Source organism: Leuresthes tenuis, unplaced genomic scaffold, assembly GCF_036924035.1.
Source record: "Leuresthes tenuis unplaced genomic scaffold, fLeuTen1.0.hap1 SCAF_22, whole genome shotgun sequence".
Taxonomy (NCBI): Eukaryota; Metazoa; Chordata; class Actinopteri; order Atheriniformes; family Atherinopsidae; genus Leuresthes; species Leuresthes tenuis.
Genome location: NW_027325376.1, coordinates 13,963,167 through 13,986,868, shown reverse-complemented (window position 1 = coordinate 13,986,868; position 23,702 = coordinate 13,963,167). Strand labels below are relative to the sequence as shown.

Here is a 23,702-nt window from a genome sequence, read left to right as displayed (position 1 = left end):
CAAGAACCCTCTTGTCTATTATACTTCCCTGTATGCGGTTTGGACAACAACAACAACAATAAAAAAAAAAGAAAAGAAAAGAAAAAAAGACAATTTCTATAAGAAAATAATATCAAAAAAAGAATAAGATGGAAAAAAAGGCACATGTTGATGATATTTTTAATGGTTCAGGCCATTTCATTCAAAATGCAGCTGTATTTCAAATGAAACTGATGTTTTGTTTTGTTTTTTTGGAGGGGGGGGTGGCATTGTGGCCTCAACCAGCAGCAGTGAATATATAAAATTTAGTGTATATATTACATTATTAGTGTGTACATATATATATATATGTGTATGCGTGTGTTGAAATATGTGTACAGCGAGGAGACATCGCACAGCAAATCTCCTCTGTGTTCATCATCCAGCAGAGTCACCGTATGGAGACACAGTCTCTTCTTGGCTTTCTTTAATTGATCCCATCCATCTGTCCTTCAATTTGTTGTGAATCTGTGAAGTAAGCAAATTATCTTAAGGATACAGATTTACTGCTCTAAATTTAAAAAATATATACACACATATATATATATATATAAAAAACAAGGATAACCTAGAGGTCATGTGTTTTTCCAGTTCAGTCTATGTAAAACTTGTTGTACATGTAACATAAAAACTTAGGACCACACCAAATTCTCTCCCACAAAATACTCCCTTGCACTGCTTAAAAAAAATTCATTCGGAGAACAGTTGATCTTTGTCCTATGAAATGACATCATCATGACACAGATTTACATGATGACTACCAACTGACTAGTCTGGCACACCTAAAAAAAAAAAAATGACAAGCTTCCTTGTATTTCTCAATTTTTTGACCAATCAGATGAACCTGGGATTTTCAGGAGGGCGCCTTAAAGAGACAGGAACTACAATAGAGTGTTTCAGGCATAAGGCGACAGGAGGTGCCCGGGAAATGTACCGTATAACAAACATAACATGCCATGTCATTCGAAGATCACAGCATGTAGAGCGTGCTTTAAGTTTACATCCAAAATAACCTTGTAAATGAGCAGAATGAGTTTTTTAAAGACAAAAGGACTGAAAATAGATGAGAAAGAATAGGACACAACACCAGTCGTATATGATAAAATAGACAAGAAAGGGAACAAAGAACAGCAGACATATATATTCATGACAAATAAACTTCCGGTACCTGGCAATGATGTGTGTGATCATCCTGTCTGTGATGCCTGGACACGTGTCCTCAGCCAATCGAATGTTACGTTCCAGCTCCTCTATAGCCAACCGCTGCTGAGAGTGCTCCTTGTGCTGCAGCTTCAACTGCCAACGAAGATCAATGAAATGCTAATTAAACAGCCGCCTTCATGAATGCATGTGCAGCAAACTACAGCCAGCAGCTGCTTTACTTCATGGAATTTATGGTCAAAATGAGAAGATGTGAGTCTTTAATAATATTTGAAATTGTTCTGACTTAATGGTTATTTTAACCATTCTCTCTTATTGATTTACTGTCTCTGCCATGTTGGACAATACCTGGTTTTATGTGGACAAACATTATGCAGCAATATGTTCAAGCACAAAGCGAAACATGTTAATCTATCCAACTGAAATATAAATCTTTGTACTAACCTCACTGAAGACAGGCGAGATGACTGTGGTCAGACTGGCAGATTTACTCAGCTGATCCTGACCCTGCACAGATGAAGAGCAGGGAACAAAAAGACGGGAAACAGAAAAAGAGTGGGGCATTTATTTAACTTCATGTCTACAGACCTTTTCATCAACTCTCATCTGATTAAAAAACTAGTGTGTTTCTTGTTGTGCAGCTTGACATTTGTTCTAATTTAACGAACATCTGAAGAGTTTACGGTTTAGTGAACCACAAAGGAAGAACATGAGATTTTTCAGCATTCTCAAACATGTTAATTGTTGTGCTGACCATATATTTTTAAACTATAAAACCAGTACCCAGTTCTCTGTAAGAATCCTTCTACACTTAAGACATAAACAAATCCCCTTAATTCAAAGAGATGTTGACACACAGATTGGACTTACTGTTCCATTGAGGACCTTCCTTCCCTCCGTCTTCTTCTTCCGGACTGTGGTGAACGACCACTCGGGAGACTCGCTGTTCTCTTTATTACTGGATTCACTGCACATACAAACAACTGTCACCATGTGTTGCACATGCAGAGACTCTCTAACACACAAAAACGACAACGAGCACCTTAAAATGAAGTTACTGCCGCAACACAAGGACTGAAATCACCTGTCGGAGTCTTCTGAGCTGCTGTCGCTGTGTCCCTCCTCCTTCCACCTCCGGTACCGGTCGATCAGCTCGCTGAGGTAGGAGGTCTTCTTACAGTGTCGGACGATGAACTTGTGTTTGAGCAGCTCCTTGGCTGTGGGGCGCTGGGTGGCGACAGAGCAGAGGGAGAGGATTAGAGTTTAAAGACAAAAAAAAAGGAAAATGTAAAAGACTTATTTGGCCATTCAAACGGTTTCTTTACAGGTGGACAGCAGGAGAAAACAAACAAAAAAAACCACACATTGGGTGGAGAGGTTGAAAACAGGACAGCTGAGAGTCCACTAGGTGGCAGCAAGATGCAACCAAAGCAGCACACTGCACAAGGAAGATGCCTCAAAATAAAAGCCTGGACCAAATAGAGGCCAGTGGAGCTCATTTATGTAAAAGGAAAAACAAAATCCTTACATCATTAAACCTTAATTATTTACTGTGGAGTGCAGGAATGTAGTGATTTCCTTAAATACCTCCAGGGTTTCCTACACACTGTCCTTTACTAAAAACTCCACAACACGACCCAAATTTCTTTGATGAGTTTTTAAACCATTTTTAACGTACATTTGGCTGCTTTTTGTTTCTATCCAAGGGATTGTGATTTCCAAGAAGTGCGTCTCATAAAATTAATTCAGCAACAAACCAACACAAAGCATTTTTTTTTAAAGCTGCCGTGCTTAAAAAAAAAAAGAAAAAAAAAGGGAGCATCGCAGAAAAACCAGCCCTCTCCCACGCAGCGGTGGGACGATAAAGTAACTTAATGTACAGTAAATGGCCTGTTCAGAGCTAAGAGTCCTGCCCAAGGACACTTCAACATGTAGAGGGGTGTGGCCTGAACAGTAAACCTGATGACGACAGATGTCTGATGTCTTTTGACTTGAACCGCAGTCGTCTATTGCACCTATTCAGCCACTTAGGAGCCATAGAGGCCTCCCTGAGTCTTTGGGTTCGTAGTAACATGAGGTCTCAAAATGGTAGATAAGCCAAGAGGAGACATCATATGGTGTTCATCTTCTGCATAGTACAGGTGGCAAACACTCTGCTTGCTTGATCACTAGAGGTGCGAGTTGTGCGTAACGAGCAACACGATATTAGAATTAGCAAAAGAGCTTTTTAGTGCGTAAAACACAGCAGGTTCACAAGCTGTTTGTGGAGGCATAAAGCGGCAGCTGTGCGTCTTACAAAGGAGGGGTCCTTATTGAGGCAGGCCTCGGTGAACTCTTTGAAGCTCTTGGAGAAGTCTCCGGTCAGCGTCGGAGGAGGCGATTTGGGGATGTGGAAGAGCACTCGCATCGGATGCATGTCAGAGTTCGGAGGCTCCCCCTTGGCGAGCTCGATGGCTGTGATGCCCAGCGACCAAATGTCCGCCTGCGGGGACACAAACGCACGGTCAGCAACTTCTGTTTGTTTCAGCACAGGGTCGGGATTTGTCAGTGGTTGTAAAAAAATAAATACTTTTTTTTTTTTTAAAAACGTGCCATTTAAGCTAAACATACTCTACTGTTGATCTGACCATGAAATTCCTAATACATCCAAACTAATTCTGTGACAAACACATGGATTAAAGCGCTGCATTTCATTTTAATGCTAATATTACTTGTTAATGTGACAACATTTTTATCCTGGGTAATGCATGTAGTGTCGCTCCAACAAAAAAACCAGCATGTTATTATAATCCTCCAACCTGACTCAAAGCTCTCTTCTGCTCGCAACGAGGCAAAATGTGATGCAGGCTAAAGATCAGACGACTGATGTTGGTTATTTTATACTTTCCTATTTCTGGTAGAGTGGCACAGAGCTGCCGTCACTTGAAACATTTGGCACAAGCATCTGGAATACTTTTGTTGGATATGTTTTCCCTTATTAGTGTTCTATAGGTTGATGTCATTGGCTGGCCTTTACAAAAGGACACCTTCAGATCTTTATCGGTAAATTTTCACTTTAAAACTTCCTTCTGTTTATTCAGTTCATTTGTGTGAATGCTTCACTTAATCGTACTTATAAAAATCAGCTTCCACCCGTCTTTATACATTTCAAAACAGATTGAACATTTCCTTATCGTACGACAATCTGAGCTCACAGACTATTTACTATATGCCCTCTCTCCCAGTTATAATGTGCTCCAAGGGTTACTGAGTACTATACATCTCAAAAGAGCTAAACCAAGTGGACAAGAGGGATGGAGTGAGGTCGCCCACTCCGACCCTAAAAACCAGTCGCTAAGAAAAGAGCTGGTTTAATTTAAGGGAAAGGGACCACGGCCTGTCGTAGTTTTCATTAAGACTTCAGGTAATTGTGTCAACTTGTGAAACAAGGACATAACACGTCTCTTACGTCATATTATCATCATTATAATCATTCTCCTCCATTCAGTTTGCGATAACTCCACATGATCTTTAATAACCTTTCAGGTCTGCTCTTTAGAAGCAGAACCCGCTCTCGGTGAAACATCTTCTTTCACTCTGACTTGTCATGTTATGACTGGGAGGGATTGTTTTTTCCATATAAAGTAATCTTTAACGGCAACTTTTTTTCTTTTTTTTTTTTAAACTAAACAAAAGGACTGGTTTTAAATGAATGCATTAAAATGGGCAGAAGCAGAAAATCTCCAAGTTAACTGGCTTACCAATGATCACATACAGTCATTTATCTTATGATCTCAGCACAACTTTGTTGCACGTTTATCGGTCTATCAGTGAGACAAGGAAACGCACACATTAGCTCACCAACACACACACATGGAGCTGCTCGTGCACACAGGTTGAATGTCACGTCTTCTTGACTCGCTCCACCAGTTGTGCATCGGCTGACTAAAGAGCAGACAGCATCTCTCTATCTCACACACACACACACACACTCAGCCAAGCTGTTCAGTGTCACGTTACAACAGGATGCTCTGATACTGTTTGACTGTTAACTCTGCCAGCTCCATTACCGTTAACCGCCCACCATATGGCAGCATGTGCTCGGAACACAAACGCGCGTCAGGGATCCAAACCTACTTCCACAGCCAAAACTCAAACGTTCTCCCACAACGCTCGTCATTTCATGCGAGTGGTGACGGGATAAACAAATGTAGTGCGTTTTCAGATTTTCAGTGTGGGTCTAAAAGTCTAATCCAACCCATAACCACAAATAAATCATCCCTTTTTGATTCTTCCACAGATGAACAGGCATGTGATGTTAATCAGTGAGCTTTCAGACCGATGGTAAAAGCCAGGTTGTTTCTCCTCCCATTTATAGTCTTAATGCTAAAGTAAGATAAACCAAACCACCCCTGGCTGGTGCGTCACACTGAGCAGATATGAAACTTACTGGTACCATCCAACAATAGTAATGCCTCGTGGCCCACAGCTGGAGCTCCTCCCACAGCTTGGATTGCAAAGAATCTCCTATAAACTGTGTTAGAAAGCCTCGGTGTAATCCAGAGGTTAAAAAGCTGATAGTGTGGGGTGTGCTGACATAGTTTAGAGGCTTACTGTTGCATTTCTACAGGGCCTGTCTGATAAAACCAAAAATGCAATCCATTTGAATTCTGGATGCTTTGAATTGGCTACCATCCCTGAGAGGTTTCCTCCTCGTAGCAAAGGCACCAAGGCTTGCAGGTGTTTGCAGGTATTTAGAGGCATCATCCAAAGGAGTTTCTCAGAAACATAACCGGACTAGAAGAGCACCTATGCAGTACACACTTTTTTCTTCTTCTTCTTTTTAGACAAAAGGCAGTTTAGAGCCCAATAACACAACAGCTATGTATGTTCTGATAGACAATGAATCACCTCTCAGCCAAGAAAACTGGTTCAAGCTAGTTGCTGGAGGCGCAATCATTCACTTCATTAGCAACTAGAGCTTTTGGTCCAAACGAAATTAAATCAGCGCGTGAGAAAAAACTAACTTGTTCTTGGAAGATTCATATGTTTAGGCAAACCAGTACAGAACTAGAGCTGTTGCACCAACCACAAATTCATAGTATTAGGTATTTACATGCAAAAGACGCCAACACCTACAATATTCACCATTTATTCCTTTTCAAACAACTCAATGTGGATGTACTGAGTAATGGATAAACTTCCAATAAAAACAGTTTTAAGTCTTGATATCAGACATCAGATGGCAAAGCTTGCTTGCTGGACCCTGGGTATATGAAGCCAAGGAATGAATGGCCATTAACCTCCTGGATCCATCCACTAACACTCTATTGCTTTCCCTAGATCTTTAGGGTGGAATCTCTTGATGTGTGTGGGTGTCTACGGTCGCCTGCGTCTCTCTTTGTTTGACTTCTAGGTCTTTGGAGCCGAGTAGGGAGTGACGGTTGCTACTGCGAAACGGGCTACCCATGATCGAACCGCCCGCTTTGGTCTCACCATCTACACTCAAATGGCATGCTGCAGGGACTCGATAGTCTTGAAGTTGGGGTGTGTGCACAGGCTGGGTCCAGTGTCTCCGTACCACGACTAATTACACAGCTCACTGCTTTCAGACCTGACCTCAATGCAGTGAAGTGGTTCTGTTATAGATGTCTGTTGAGCATCTCGGGGTTTCTTTACCATTACTGCAGAGATAAAGTGCATGGAGTACAACATTCTCCCCCACAGAGGAAACTGACTCCGAACTGTCTGAAACGCGTCATTCGTAGTCCAGGCTTTCCTTCCCGCCATTTTAGTGGCTTCTTTGTCGAGCTTCGATCAAACAATAAGCAGCTTTTGCGGAGGCTGCGCTCGGTGGCGTGACTGATGAATGACGAGCTATGAAACATGACGTCTGGCAAACTGGTTTGAGTTTGTGTGCGTTGTGTTGCTTCCGTTTGTAATATGTGAGCATTCCGATTACCTGAATGTGGCTATAATTTGTTCTTGCTTCCAAGCTTGAGGACTCATTTAGAAAACAGAATAGCAAATGCAGCGACAGCACCATGCTATTTTGACCAAGACCTGCAGCAGAAATAGTCAGTATTTGAAAAACTAAGGAGTTTATGAACACTGAGAAAAGTACGAAGTTTCCTGCATGAATCGAATAGTGAAAAATACAAATGAAAAGTTACCTAAAACTGAGCCTGAAGTCAGATGTTATACATCATATGTGCAACACGCACAAACACCAACATGAACCAAACCACATCAAGAGACAAAGCATACACACCCTAGTGGATTTGCCCTGTGTCCAAACAACACACCCATACGGCGCAGACATAGCCCTGTGTTCCAACCTTACCGTGTTTGTTTACCTTGTTATTGGCTATCAAAACCAGCATTTTACTTCAGAGCACAAGTGCAACTTCATAAATCTGCCATTCATGAATCGTAAAAGACCGCCGTTTGTCTTTGAGGCGGCTGGCTTAGTGTCAAGTAAGAAAAGACAAAAAAAAAAAGAGAGAGACTGATGAGGGAATCCCAGTAAACTGGAAAAACGAGACGCTCACCCTGTCATTGTCTGCAACAAAGGACATCAAACGCAACCAGACAACAGGGCGGTTGGAGCCTTTCTGTCACATGCAAATAAAACTGACTTTAGACGCAATGCAAACGAACTTAAAGCCAGTCACAACAACACATCCACGTGTATCAGGTTTCTATGGCAATATGCAAACTAACTGCAAGCAACTAGTAAATCCCATAGATATAAACTGTATTTCCAGACCTGGTGTGTGTTTAAAGAGCACACCTGAAAACATTACAAAGCAGGTCCAAAGTTGGTTTGAGAGGAACGATGACAGTGAAAACCCGAGGAGTCGTCCTAATAACGAAGGCCTTTGTTTTAGTGCGTTTGAGGTTGGAGGGAAGGTATCTGTGACACAGCAGGCCTTCGATTCCACACAGAAGTCAGGCAGACTTCTGCTTTTAAGAGAACAATAAATAAAAGGTCAAGCGTTGTTGTTCCACAGCAGAGAACCGCAATATGGGATTTTAAAATTGTGTCTTCGGGCACTTTGTTAACAGCAGTCTGCAGGACAGACACGTCATTTGTTCCCATTTCTTTAGATGCAACCACGAAGCGTGCTAAAGATGAAACAGGTTGACAGGTTGACATAAAACGGTATTATGGTGAAGAGCTTTGGAAGGACCTTTAAGAAGCCTGGAGAACTCTTCCTGAAGACTCCTTAAAGAAATGCTTTCTTGGCATTACTTGTCTGAGAGGGTTCAGGCTGTGTTGGAGAATAAAGGCGCTCAGACCAAATATTGACCTTCAATCTCTTTAGAATTTTACAAACTCTCGTTTCTGCCTTAGATACAACAATTCCAATTATATTCGCACATGTTTTAAAGAATCGCAGCACCCGTTTCCCTGGCAACATAAAGGAATCAGATGAGGCTCAAAGGGATAGACATGGCTCGTGAAGGTGTTTGTACACAACAGGTGTCTGACCTTTGAGTCGTAGGCGGACTGCTGGATGACCTCGGGCGCCATCCAGAACGGCGTTCCCACGAAGGTTTCCCTCTTGATCTGCGTGTCAGTCAGCTGACCGGCCACTCCGAAGTCAGCCAGCTTCACCTGACCGTGCTCCGACAGCAGGACGTTGGCAGCTGCAGAGAATCATCGCGGTAACATGATGCACAGCCCACAGTTTCTAGTCTCTTTGGTGGCATGACAAACAGCTAAATGCATACAACACAAATGTTGGTTTCTACGTTGAAATTAATAACTATACAAATAGTCTAAATTGTATTGTATTGTGCTTTAATTTGATCACAATGTAAGCCGTCAACTGTCAGTATTTCTGACTTTTAAATGCCGTTTCAGTCGGCTGCTAAGGTCTGGGATTGTTTTTTACTGAACACCCCTCAGGTTAACTCAGGTTATGAGTTTCCGTGGGGATCTAGCGAGTTAAAAGAGACACCTTTGCGACACTGAAAACTCAGCTCAACATACCTCGCTGAGCCGTTAATCTCCCCTCGCTGTAAAACCCCTCGGGTGCATCCTGTGCTACCCTTAGCGGGGCTTACTTTGGGATTTGTGAGATTGAAGGTCAGGGACTACAGAGTGTTTCCAGAGGTACACATCAGGCTTAAACCCACTATTTGTTTTACATCTGGAGTGGCTCTCCTTTAGAAAGGTAGAATCAGCTGTGAGCAGGAAAACGTCAGCATTTGTCTCCTCGGTTCTCAAACAGTCCTCTTTTTAATCACCTTATTCAGTCAGATGGTCTTTAATTCCAAATTTCTCTCTGCATTTGTATAGATGAACCATTCGGATGTCAGCACAGTCGACTCACTTTTCACAGAAAGCCTGCGTTATACGTTGGAATACATCTATCAGTTCATTTCAGAAGTTTCACCCACACTAGATACAAGTCTCGACATCTACAGCATCTCTGCTGCTATGACTTTATCTCGTCTTCCAAATTAAATTCACGTCTTTCAAACTGGAAGAGTTTAAACCCATCCCCACCTTTGATGTCTCGGTGGATCTTCTTCTCAGAGTGCAGGTAGTCGAGCCCCTTCAGGATCTCCTTCAGCATGGTGGCGATCTGAGTCTCGTCAAACGCACCCGCCCGCAGCTGCATGCACACACACGCACGACGTGTGGAAACAATAAGAAAAGAAAAGAAAACACCTGATATGCTGAAGGCATTCAAACACACCTCGTTCAGTTTCATTCAGGACAAGCCTAATCACAGAATATTACGTAATCACGGCACCCAAACAACTCAGATTTCCCGTCAACTGTTACAGCATTTAAACTGTTCCTACGAAGTTCTGCCCAATGTGTGGTTTCCTGGACTGAAGCATTATGTTGACACCATTTTATTGCATTTCTTTCCTTTTTTCATCATTCAAATTTTTGGTGCGTTCTCAGGAGAGAAAACAGGCAGAATGGTACAGTTACACGGACTGAAACTGAGGGGGAAACAAGGCGAAGCTTTGAAAAGAGAAACTCCACGTAGAATTTTGGATCATTAGTTGGTAAATGAGTGCTGCCGACAGCCGGGATTTGGTCAATGTACTGAGCTGAAATCTGCCATAAGACTCACCAAGTCGAGCGCTGAACCTCCACCAAGATACTCCATAATGATCCATAATTTACTGCCCTGAAAGAGAAACAATTTGTTTTCTGAAGTTACAGATAAAATAAATAGTCTTTTATATGAGTTGCTACATCAAATAAATAATGACAGAATGCTGGAAATCTCTGTCCTAGTTTATGCTTTCCATGGCAGAACCCCCAGCTGGCTTCCAGCTGGTTTCCTTGAAACTGTGACTCAGATCAGCCTGGCTGAATGAAAGCATGATGACGTTCGTACCTTCAGGTAGGAGCCGTAGTACTTTGTGATGTACGGACTGTCGCACTGACTGAGCACTGTGATCTCCTGCTGGATGTCCTCGATTTCATCCTCTGCCTCCTCTAGATCAATCGTCTTAATGGCAACAACACTCTGAGTGCGATTATCGATACCTTTGAAGACCTGTAGGAGAGAAGGCAGAACGATGATCATAAAGGAGGAAAGTGAAATGAAAGCCGAATGGAGAGAAGACAGAGATACATATATAATACATAAAATTAAAAGTACATAATGTGAAGAGGAAATGTGCCCACCTCTCCGAAGGATCCCTTTCCAATTCGATCCAGTTTAGTGAACAACTCCTCTGGGTCAACCTGAGAACTCTGACAAGAGCAAGAAGAAAGGAAGGACAGGAAAAAAAAAAAAGTTAAGCAACTGTTCTCGTAAAGTACAGAACACCAAATGGTTCTGCTTCCTTTGGCCTTGAATTTTAAGATCAAAACCCAACGAAGAGACGCTTTTGTTTGACCGTATTGACAAGGCGTGTCGAATCGTTAATCTCAGCAGTCAATCTCACATTTGACCTACTGATTAGAATGTCAAAGTCGAGTATTTGTTGTCAACAAGTAACAAGACTCGTGTGGTTTAAAGAACTCATTAATCTTCAGAGGAAGGTGGAACTGGAAGGCCCTTCCCACTCCCTCTCTGCTGTGCTTCAGCCTAAACGCGTCTCTCCCTACAGAGACGTTATGCAAGCGCAGGGTCGTAAGCACGTCAATAGAAGCGGCATTAACCGGCAGTGGTTAAAGACTTCTCCTGGCTCTGATTGGTTGTTCTCACTCGGGCAAGACGGATTGTGACAAATCACATTCTGGCACCAGAAGGAGCTAAAAAAAAACCTGAATTTTCCCAGATCGGTTGTCCCGTCACAGCATCGTGACAGTTTCACCAAATGACAATTTAATAATAATTTTAATAATGAAACTTTTAAAAGAAAGGTAAAATTTATTTATTTTTTTTATTTTTAATTGTATTGTAAATGATAAAAATACAGCCTGAATTATTGGAAAAACAAATAGCGCCAATCTTCAACAACAGAAAGATTTCCCATAAGCTTTAACTTACTTCCTCACATACGAGGCTTTGCAACATGACGAGCCTCACAAAGCCTCACAAAGCTATCGCACACAAAAAGCCATAAAATGCAGAAGGAAACAAGTGTGACAGTTAAAGATAACAGGAACTGAACACACACAGCTGCCTGCACACACACTTATCGCTGAGGGATTATAGTCGTTTCCTAAATACAACTGCTGTGGGTGTTGAAAAGACGCACTTTTACTGGAACACCGAAGAGTTCAGAAATGAGAATGTTTCTGTTATCTTTACAGCTTCTGCCTTTACATGGACAAATGACGTCATAAAGAAATAAAGACGGATAATGACAGAACTACTTCAAAATAAACCCTACCGGAACATTGAAGGTGGAGTCATTGAGCAAGCCTCAAGAACAGCAAAAATAGTAATTGTTTTTAAAGATACTGACATCTTGGTCTTGCTGCCATAACAGAGTTACACAAAGATTATTGCATTTGACAGTAGATTTAATGGTGCTCTGCAGTTAAGTTTGGTATGCTGTATTATCAACTCGCTGTACAGAAGTGTTTGGTACCATCTGGGCAGCTTTTAATCCATCCACACAAGAGCATCAAGGAGAGCTCTACAGGACTTAGGTCAAATCTCCAGGAGATCTGTTCCCAGCAGACAGCTGAGTCATCGACCTGCTGTGGGATTCAGACACACATTTCCTTAGGTTTGCAGTTAAAGCTAATGACTTTATTAATAAATAAAGTCTGGCATCTCTTTAGCTCTATGCTTCACTGCTTTTGAAACTGCAGTCAGAAGCAAATTCTTCCACTCGTCTTCCCCGCGCTAGAAATCGAGTCTTTGATTTCGGTCCTCGTCGGCTTACTTTTCTGAGCTTAGAAATGGTTTTGTCCATTTCGATGCATCTGGTCGTTCTCAATTTGCGAGGCATTTTCTGCTGCTTTGTTCGGTTAGTTCCGTAGTTGGCCTTTGCTTTGTGGGCCGCTTGCTGCGAGTAGTTTTTCCTCTTTTTGACAACAAGCCAACTACATGCAAATGAATCCTCCGAGTTCCCATGGCCTGTCCGTCACTCTGCAGTCGCCTCAAGCCAATCAAATTGAACGTAATGGATAACAAAATGTGTAGTTTGTTGCCCTGACGCTAAGTGGTGTAGATCACTGGGTTAAAAATGGAAATGTTAAAGTAAGGCCTCCTCTCATATTCACCATCTCTTAAAACTTACTGTCTTCTTTTGTTTTCCCAAAAATCCAGTGCAAATACAGAAGAAAAGCTCCAATCAGCTGATTGACATGCTGTTAAAAACCAACCGCTGCCAGCAATGCTGAAGTTACCACCACATCTACACGCCACTGCAAAATGACTTCCTGAATTATCCTCACTCTGGAAGTGGCTTTCCAAAATCTGAGTCGATAAAAAAGGTCAAAATCCAAATGAAAACACAACCGCTCGTGTGGAAAATTAACAAGTTAGACAATCTGAGCTAGATGTTTTATGTCGTACATTTTCCAATAAAAGACAGATGTTCAGTGTTGCAAGCGTAGTTACTTCGACCTCGGCGAGCACAGACGCGCATGTTTTATGACACACGCTCACATTTTGTCCCCAAACTCAAAGAAACTGGCATAAGAAGGTTTAATAAACACCCTCGCCGGAGCATATGATGTTCCTATGATGCTGCTCGAGTTTCCTCCCCAAGCTAAAAAAAGAACACACACACACACACACACACACACAGTACCCACAACGTTGCCACACCCTGTGAGCAAACACAGCGGTTACTGTCTGATATTTTCAGCCCAGTACAAAAAAAGATGAAGCAAAAGCGGGTATACAGCAAAGCACAGAGAATAAAGAGATCCAGTGTTGAGCAATAATAACAACTCACAAGACAATAATATAAAAGCCTACACATGACAATGTTGTGACTGGGATGCACAATCCATGTGAGACTGAGGTAAAAGCATCAGTCTGTAAAGCCTTAACCTCCAACCAGAGATACTTTGTTGCTGTTTTTGGACACATTTTTAGTCTGGATTTAAAAATGGCGGACAGGCCAGTTTTGGAGAAATTTAAAAACAGCTCAAAACTTCACATCAACGAAGTTTATCCGGGGCTATTTTTACGAGCTTCTCGCTGCAGCTTCCTCCAGAACTGAGATCTTAAAACGCTGTCTGACAGAAAGCAGCCGTCTGAAGTGACCACTCTGCCGACTGCAGCTCCGTCTCCTCATTTCCCCTCAAACATGACGACTGAATCCCGGGAGGACGCTGCACCAGGGGCAGCCTGTTTCAGCAGCTCTGGCCACGTTGCGTCTTTGTTTGTGTTGTAAACCTCTCCCTCCGCCCTCTCCCACTTTGCTTGATTACAGGAGCAGCGTCTGGTGTGCGGGGCCGGTCCACAGCTGCAGCTCATTACTCACCTCCTCCATAGATACCTGCTTGCTGCTTCCACTGGAAGCCAGATTATGGCAGTGCTTACGCAGGGAGTCGGCTGCTTTTGTTCATGTTGACTGACCTAAGTCTCTGTGTTTAAGATTACCGGGCCTGGACCTTCTCTCAGCCCGCTGCTGTTCAGTCGAAGAAATCTGGGATCGGGTCGAGCACTGGGTTGCATTGTGTCCTGAACACTAGACTCAAGCATTCATTTTGGAATTTGGATTCATAGTCTGTCACCCGCTGGATTATGCAACCGGACACCAGCGAGCTCCAAGTTATCTCATTCATTCCCCTGGACTTTGCAACAATACTCACCTTGTACTTACCTCTGTGTAATTATTTCCATGTACCCGGCCCCCTGCCCTCCCGAGTGTGCTTTTTGGTCCAGTGAACTAAATCCATGACCAAAAAAACCCACACAATTTTCCATGCAGGTGTGGTTGATGAGCTCCTTGAGGAATTTCTGCTGGAAATTCTGACACTTTCTACCATCTCTTATGGTGGTGCCAACGAGATGGTTGTTGATATGTGGGAGCAGCAGACTGAGCTTTCAAAAGCCAAAGTAAGACAATGAAAAATGGGCTCTGATACAGCAACCCGATGTGAACAGGCAGCAGCGGTGAGTCTGGGCAAACAAAATAGCAGTAAAACACACTGTAAAGATAGCTTCCAGCCACCAGCCGGGATGTGCAGTCTGTGCCTGTGCAAGAAGACGCAACTCACCGGTGCGGACGGAGGTGGTCGTACGCACGTTCCACAGTAATCCACGCCACGTGGATTTAAAAAAATCTTCATCCAGGGAAAACGTAATCAACTGTTTCACAATTCACCTCCAGCTATTAAAGTCGTGCTCAAACCAGCTGTTACGATATCAGTTCCAATGTTATAACACGATAAGCATCAGGGCTTCCCCGGAGGGCGTCTCCATGCCGTCGCTGTTGAAACCAACATTTACGTCAGATGAAACTTTAGCTTTGGTTTGTTGCCCCCGAAATGAGAATTTTTAATTTTTTTTTAGATATAATCTAGATATTGTTTCCTCAGAGAAGAAATAATTTCATCATTGAGGTTTCAAGTTATTTAGAAGTACTGGCACTGAGGAAAATAAATGGTTTATTTTGTTATTGGGCTAAATGATGTGGAAACCCGGGTACAAAAACAAAAAATAGTTCTGATGAGTCTGACTGAATAAAAGGAACTAATGGTCCAAAAGGTCAGCGCGAATATTCGGCCCTACTTTATTTACGACAAGGACAATAAGGCTAATTAGGACTCTTAAGAACTGTTGAAAGTATCATAATGTAAACTGAAGACCCAGACATGTAAACAAAGACTTGGCAAACTTCATCGTTGAGGCATTATGTAAACCTGATGTCACACTTTGACCTTTCAGTCTCAGCGTGGTGAAAGAACAACAGTTTGCCAAGTCAAGAGGAGTTAAATATTCAACGCTCGCTCAGTCATTAGTCACCATTTGAGCTCTGTTTCTTGACAAAGCTGAATTTCAGTAAGATTCAGAGTTGCAGAAACTGTAAACCGGGAATCCTTCACAGCTCCAGTTAATGTTTCACAACAAGCCTGGTTCGATATGCAGGCTGGGAATTTTAGCTCATTCGTAATTCAAGAGAAATGAAATACAAACAAAGCCAGTTTCCAGATCTCACAAAGGCTGTTGTTTAGGCAAACAGAAAATATCTCTCGAGTGTTTAGATTATGTTACTCATCCTGATAAAGATTTTGTTTAAGCCTGAACTAGGTTGCCTTTAAAGGAAGTACATTAGTAAATTATTATCAGAATCCCAACAAAGCTACAAGCAGGACCCTGAGTGAGAACGCAAACTTTGGCAGAAAACATCCTCCGTGGTGCCTCCTGGACATTTTGTTTTTCAGTTAAAACATAACCTCTACCATCCATCTGATCAAAGTCAAACCAGTGTGTGACAACCGTTTTTTACAGAGAAAATCTAAATGATCGCATTTTAAATTCATAGACTGTCACCGACATTTCAAAGTATCAAGACTCTTCACAGTTTTAGTTATTAGTGTCACAGATGAGCCAAAAAGAGTTCCCAAAGCAATAAGTCCTTGGTCCTCGGGTGACCAAGAACAATGGTAGAGCCTCAGTAGTCCTCTACAGAGATGGAAGACATGCAGCACCCTTATTGTACAGCTACAAGAAGGAAGTTTCTCTGGGTAAAAGACATTATGAGGCTTGACAAACAACATCAGCGATAGGATTCAAGATGAAAAACTGAACTATTTGGCACCAGTCCAAGTAAATGCCAAGCACCGCTTATCACATGCATCCAAATACAGAAAGGCGCTTGCAGAAGACATTGACAAGGATGACGGTTCACCTTTCAGCACTGAAGAAAACAGCTAAGACAGCACTGGAGTGGCATCTGGGACAAAGGTCTGTCTCTACCCGAAAAAATCTCAGCTTATCTCTCAGAGATGATCGACAAGGATGGAGAAAAGCTACCTTCAGTTTAACATTTCTAAGACCGAACTATTGGTAATTCCAGCCAGTCATCCAACAAAACAGCATCTCCTCTCCTCTTCATCTTCAACCCAACTAAAGCAGAGTAAAACTTGGGTGTCACGGCTGACGCCCTTCTCTGACCATTGCTTTACGCATTACAACATTAATAAAAAGGTTATAATCTGACTAAGTATGTCCCCAGATTGGTTCGTGGATATCTTTCACCGCAACAACTGCAATGCCCCTCAAACAGGTCTCAGCATCCTCAGTAAAACTCCCTCCAGTTGGTTTAGAACGCAGCAGCACTTCTACTACAGCTGAATTCACTGCACAGTCTTTGTCTTCTAGTTACATGAATGGCGATCTTGTCAGATAAAGCGACCATGTGGAAACGCTTTAAGCGACTGCGGGTTGACACGTAGTCTGACAGGGCTGGTAATCAGTCAAAAGAACTGTGGGACACAGATTCAATCCCCAACCATATTATCTGGGTTTGTTAGCTTAGGTTCAAGCAGCTTGACTCCGTTCGACTTCGGCCGGACTATCACGATAATTCAGTTTTTTAAAGTGCTTACTGACTGGTTTTACTGTGGATTCACAATAGAGGAAAAAAAACTGAATGCTATCAGAGCAGAATTATCCCTCGCTTCCTTCTACGAGTTCTTAGGGAGAGTTGGCATTTGTAGTTCTGTTTTCTGGTTCAGTCAAAAGCAGAAATTTAGTCTTGGTTTATTTTACATTCAAATAATCAGCAATTTGGAAAGGGTCGAAATACAGTCTGAAGTGTTTGTATTGGAAGCACTGAAGCTGAAAGTTCTTGTGATTTCAGAAAAAAGAAAAAAAAAGTAGAATATGAATAGAAATTATTTATATTGTTATTTTACAAATTTCCACATCTTTTTGTATTTTTTGCCTCATTTACATTGTCATTCTTTAACAGATTTTTTTTGTGGCACTGCCATCAAGCCATACTTAAGGGGTAAAATTCAGGTCAAAACTACACGGGCAGAGAGAGCGGAGGTGGGCCGAGCTGGTTTTGGAGGTCAGTGACCTCTGCCCGGTCCGTCACACACGCACACGTTAAGCTGCCGGGGAAAACTTGGACAACACAAACTCTATATGCGAGAGAGGAAGTGAGCGAGAGAGGTCCATGTTTTTATTAACAAGTGAGGTCCAAATAACAACAACAAATCCCCAAAGATACTCTGAAAGCATGTTTGTATGTGTGTGTGTGTGTGTTTTAGAGGTCGGGGGTCACAGCTGCTGGAGAAGGAAGTAAAAACACCGCATTCTCACCACTTTCTAACGCTTCCTGTCTCCTTTTAACTCAGCTCCACAACGTGACATGATGTGTTCACTCATCCAACACGAGAGGCCTTTCAAAACAAGAAATTCAACGCCGAGCTTTATGACTTACAGGAACATATATTCTACATGGTGTGCTTTGCTTTAATTCATCCATAACCACCTCCGTAAAGGGATGCTAAAGATGAGCTTCCACCACATGGAAATCTTTAGCCTTTCAACCACAAGTCAAATACTAAACAATGCTCTTTCACAGCTCGGTAAAAGATAACTCTCAGCCTGCCTGTTAATGGTTCATTTTGGAACCCGGGTCTGTGCAAAGCAATGATCAAACGCCGGCTTACAAAGCAACAGGGAAAAATCCAGCCCAACTGTGCCCTTAACCGATCCTAAACCGAATGCTGGAGTTTTGGGCCCAATATATATTCTACAGGAGCAAAAATACATTCATAGCTTTTAAGATTTTAAAAGAGGTCATTTTCTATCAACCCTGTGCAAACAAGCAGCACGGTGGTGTGGTGGTTTGCACTGTTGGCATGTAATCCCTGGATATCCCTGCTTCTTCCCTGTTATTATAAAATGTGGGTCATTTTGCTGCGTTTGTGCACGCAAGTGCGTCTGCCAACCTGTGAACACGTATGACAGGCACCAGACCAACCTGTGGCCGAATACAGAAGTATTTGGCTAAGGAAGTAAGTTGCTCTGTGAGATTCTAAAGGATGAGTAAAACCAGCAGCTGCAATACCTCGACTGTGCCTCACTCACCAGTCGTGCTGGTAAAACTCGGTCCAACATAGAAGCAACGCGTGTCGTCACATCCTGATCCAGGGAAATGCGAGTAAATAAACCAAACAAGCCAAAGGCATGAACCGAAAGTGTGCAAGTGCCCTTTCCTTGTATGATTCATGCAACAGAAAGACTGACTCACCCACTGTAATCAAAACTTACAGGTTACTCGCTGCTGATAATTCCTCCCCGTGAAACGCACAAACGCACCGGTCCCTTTCAAGCTTCAGTCAGGCAGAGCATGTAATTATACACACGGCGAGAGATGGACTCTGAATAGCTGCAGCCGTTAGAATTACAAAGAGGTGAACACTCCCCGATCGGGGGGGGCGTCTCCATCAACATTCCTCCAGCTGCGTCTGCCACAGTGCGAACGGCCGGCACGCACCTTCCGTCCATCCTCATCAGAGCTGGAAAATCAGACCGGATTACAGCCGGAGGGTTCAGCGTAAGAGCGCGGGAAAGTTTGGCTGAAGCTGAAGAGCCGAACCCCTCCTGGAGTTCCACAGGAAGTCACGTTTTTTCCCTTTTTCTTTTTAAATCAAGAGGAGTCAGAGCATCAACTCCAGATCCCATAGGGAGAGGAAAAAGGCCTCAGGGAGGAGATGTTTAAACCTTAGTTTCTCTGCTGTGTTTTAGACCTACACTGGAATAAACACTGTATGATTTAATGCATCATGCTTCTAAACTTCCAACCAAAACAAGACACTAAAACTCTCCACTAACCACTGGACAGGCATCTATAAAAATGTGCCCTGCATCCTGAACACGGAAAAAAAGCACCCTTAGGGTTTCCCCATCAGCACATCCCCAGTTAACAACACCATGATAATGTTATCACAATCCTTAATCAGCTGAGTCATCAAGTTTCCATCGGTCCCAGGGAGTCCAAACATGCTTTCTTGAAGCAGCACTTGGAGGTCTGCGGTGTTGTTAATGATTTATCTTTAAAAAAAAAATGCGTGACTACATCTTCTCAGGGACTCGACGTAACTCAGATAAGCAGAATGATGGTTTGAAGTGACATCACAGGATGTGCATGACGGCAGCGCCCATCTGGTTATATTCTGGTTTCACTTTTGTAACAGAGGCGGGGAGCAGTGACGCGCCGTCCATCTTTACGTGCACTCTGCCGCTCACAGTAACAGTTCCAGCAAGCAAGTGTTGAGCTGGGACAACTGCTATTATGTGACCATCATACAGTGTATGCTTCTTCATTTGATATACTGTCCCTATGTGGAGACACAACACGGCTTCAGCCCTTGAGTTAGGCTGCTTTTTAATTCTTGGAAGAGTCAAGTGTCAGTGTTACGGACTTTAAAAAAAATGCAAATGTTGCTTTAAAAAGGTTACAAGAAAGTTTGGCTGCTTGGGAGCTAAATCTAAAGAAATAAGGCCTGGATCAGGACTTACTGAAGTTGCACTTCACATCTCCTCAGTTAAGAATAACTCTCACTCATCTCATCTTTCTGTTTCTCTTAACACTTTACCTGACTTCCACAACAGACCTTGAGTGTTTAAAGGCAAAGTTTCGTGACAATCCAGCTCACAGTCATCGACACATTTTCAGTCTTGGACAAAGCGGTGGATCAACCAACAATGGAGAGAGAGCCGTTTGCCACACTGGATCCTGACTGGGAACTCTTCTTAGGGGTCCGAGTCAGGATGCAGACACGAGTTCTTCGTAGATCTCTTAGATTGGGTCAAAGACACATTTACGATGAGATTTCCCTCATTCATAATACAGCTTTCTCTACATTATACCCCAACAAATAGCTGTAAACTGCTCTAAATTAGTTTTAAATTGCTGTTATTTCCTGATCCAAGACAGCAATTAATTACATTTTGTAATTAAAAAAACAAAAAAACAACACACAGGTGGAATTTGGTTTGCCTTTATCTTGCGTCTTATTTTTTCACTAATCTGTTGAATGTCTAGGACTGGAAGGGATAGCCCAATAATCACTTGAAAGAAAGCAACATCTTTGATGCTAAAATAACTGTTAACTGACTCAAATGGGAATATTTACTGCTTTTCTTTAAACTTTTCTTTGAGCTTGGGTTCGTCACAACACAACACACACATATTATATATATATATATATATATATATATATATATATATATAGCACATTAAACATATTGTGGGAACCCCTGAAAAAGCTACGAAGCGATGCTTGAGGCAGCAAATGTTACAGTTCAACAATGAACACATTTATGACATTCAGTGAGCGCATTATAAAAAACGGGTCAGCTGGGAAACTTGTGCAATAATGGCAGAGTTCAGACATGACACCAGGCAAATTTTTCTGCCTCATGTCTTTGAAAAAGGATGTGAAATCCACTGAGCAGCATCAGTCCCACCAAAGAAACAAGTCAATGGCCAGCTGCCCGATACACTTCAGGTTTGAGGAAACAGTTTCCGCAAAGCAGATGTTTCACAATACTGTCTCCACTTCAGTTTAGGATTACCTAAACTGCAGTTTTGTGTAGCGAATGTTCAAATCAAAGCGGAGCAGCCTATTGCACCTCCAATTATAGAATTCAGTGTTTTTTGCTCAAATCCAGTGACCAAAACAGTAACATTACAAATCTCTAACACCAAAACAACGAGAATAAAGATGCTAAAACGGTCTGTATCTGAGGGGAACTGCACAGTCATGCAATATCATTGGATTCATTGCTAACAAACACCTCGCCTAAGTCACGTGAAGAAATTTGATTCCTGTTATGTTTAAACAAATATTATCAGGCCTAAATATCAAGTTGGTCCCTTATGCGTTTTAGCCAACTTAAACAGCTCCGTTGTGTTTATAATGTAATGAAGATGTGCTTAAAAATAAAAAATAAATAAAAAAAATCACAGTCGAATAACAGCAAGATTATTTCTGCCTTCTAAACAAATAGGATAGCCCCCGGTGCGCACACCACATTAAACCATGTATGAGTGGACGTGTTGGCAGTAACAACAAGCACCAGTGAAAGACATGGCACCGCAGCGGCCTGTCTGCTGTCAGGTGTGTGTTGATTCAACCTCACTACCCGACACCATATCCGGCACGCCCACCTGGGATGAACAGAGCAGGTCCCACAGGTCGACACACCTGAAAGCCGGCCAAACGGGAGGCCGAATGAAAGCCTTTGCACACATAGAACTCTCATTACGCACCTTTTTTTCTTTAAAAAAAAAAAAAAAACAGGGAGAAACACCCACCTGAGCTATCCCAGAGTGAACTTTATGAGCCATCAGACTATTTCCTATTTTAAAGCATGTAAAATACTAATAGCAAAATTCCAGAGGGTCCAATTAAAGCATTTAACAACGCTGCGGAATAACACAGACACAAAGTAGGTCACTTACGTCAGACACACCCGGTAGTTTATCAATAACCCATATCGTTCAGCAGATAAAATGGGCTATGCTTGAGCCATATATAATGGGTCGCTATGGAAACGTATAACATAATAGGATTAAGGTGCCATTGGTTGACTTCAGAGTCATCACACGATATCCGTCACACAACATGAGGGCATAAGAATATCTTGAGACCTATATGGAGAACTTGTATCACATAATAAGCCATCAAGGGGAAATTATGGGGAAATCTTAAGATATTCAGACGCAACAAACTCAATACTGTAGCACGAGTCACACCGTGAAGAATATGTATATTTTAAGGACACTGAAGACACCTAAACTGAATCAGCAGTTGCTGTCACAACTTTTGAAACCAATGTGTGCTAATTAAAGAAGAGATGTAAACACTGTAAACCTACTTCAAAGCTTTGAAATCCCAATTTGAGCCTTCAAAGCAATATAAAAGCATCACTTAAGGAGACATAAACACCAGAATTCAACCATCTTAACAGTAAAGAATGCCTAGAGACATATAAACACTTCAGAGTCATCTGTAAGCTAATTTTGGAGCAGCTAAATCACATAATAACTGTGATGAAATACACTAAACTCGATCAAGTCAAAATAACTCTAGAGAGCCGAAGTCTATCTAAGCCGCAATATGAGCTATTTATGGACATCCAATGACCTCAAAGTCACTAAATCAATTTGGAAAGGCTGGGTCACAATATAAATCCCGAAAGGTTCCGTATGAAACTCACCAACACCACGAATTCACAAGTCTCAATTTGACTTTTTTATAGGCTAACTCACCAACCACATGCTGACCACCAAAGTCACAACAGGCAGATGTATGGGGGTCTTTTTAATGGATATAAACACCAAAAAGCTTTCTTTAAACTCAATGTCGACAACAGCAAGTCACCGTGGGAAGAAGTCAAGGATATCTTGCTTATGTGTGAACTTGAAGAGCCAGAGGCAGTGTTTAAAGTTACTTTAGCTAACATGTTTGCAATGGAAACTGTTCTTCAGTGAGTGCGGAGACGGGGGCCGTTCATTTGAATACGGACTCCTTGGAGGTTACGTCTCCAGGTAATGACTGTTGAATAAAATGGGAAACGGCCTGTAGTCGAACAGTGCCTCTTCGCTGCTGATTTACCCGCTTCAGCTTGATCACACTCAAGTCTAAATAGAGCAAAAGCCCGGTGAAAGGGAACGCCGCGTCCCACCTTTGCACTTACCTGCATACCAGGAACTTCCATGGTTACTTCGAAGTATGAACGCCCTTTTCCTCCTCCAGGTTTCTGTGTTTTCTTCTTCGACTCCTGCTTTCCTTTATCTCCTGCTTCGACCGTAAATCACCAGACTTCCACTGAAGAGAATAAAAGAGGTTTAGCCTCGAAGCGGAGGACTATGTCCAACTGCGAGGGCGGTTTGTTTGCAAGAGGCTGAAACGGACAAACTACAAACACGAAGTGTGTCAGACAGTCTGCAGTAAGAAAAAAAAGTGTTGAGCAGACGAGGAGGATGACGAGCTGGTTACTGCCTACTTCAAGGGAGGAGCGACAGTATGTGTGTGTGTCAACTTCACACTTGAAGATGTCTGCTGCCACCCTGTGTAACTATCTATCGCAAAAAAAGTTTTAGTTGAAAGTCAAATACGTTCAGCTCATGTTGCCTTCGTGTGCAACTCGTAAACTTCAAACGCCAAAGAGGCATTA

The 23,702-nt window shown here is 42.3% G+C and overlaps 1 protein-coding gene across 1 annotated transcript; it reads right to left on the bottom strand.

Moving 5' to 3' along the window:
• Positions 1-238: 238 nt before the first annotated feature.
• stk26 (serine/threonine protein kinase 26) lies at positions 239-23,485 on the bottom strand. The gene is made up of 12 exons (XM_072376804.1): positions 23,223-23,485; positions 10,823-10,891; positions 10,530-10,691; positions 10,260-10,316; positions 9,677-9,785; positions 8,654-8,811; positions 3,476-3,661; positions 2,264-2,406; positions 2,050-2,146; positions 1,624-1,686; positions 1,187-1,314; positions 239-486 (listed from the first exon to the last, which is right to left on the bottom strand). The coding sequence occupies exons 1-12, from the start codon at positions 23,241-23,243 to the stop codon at positions 471-473; spliced, it is 1,209 nt and encodes a 402-aa protein (XP_072232905.1). The 5' UTR covers positions 23,244-23,485; the 3' UTR covers positions 239-470.
• Between the last annotated feature and the right edge of the window lie 217 nt (positions 23,486-23,702).

Excerpts from the sequence above, each read along its gene's own strand:
- stk26 (XM_072376804.1), bottom strand. The coding sequence starts at position 23,243 with ATGGAAGTTCCTGGTATGCAG. Across the intron at positions 9,786-10,259 it reads GAGGTTCAGCGCTCGACTTG|CTGCGGGCGGGTGCGTTTGA; the intron begins GTGAGTCTTATG and ends GTGTGCATGCAG. Across the intron at positions 2,407-3,475 it reads TCAATAAGGACCCCTCCTTT|CGCCCCACAGCCAAGGAGCT; the intron begins GTAAGACGCACA and ends GTCGCCACCCAG.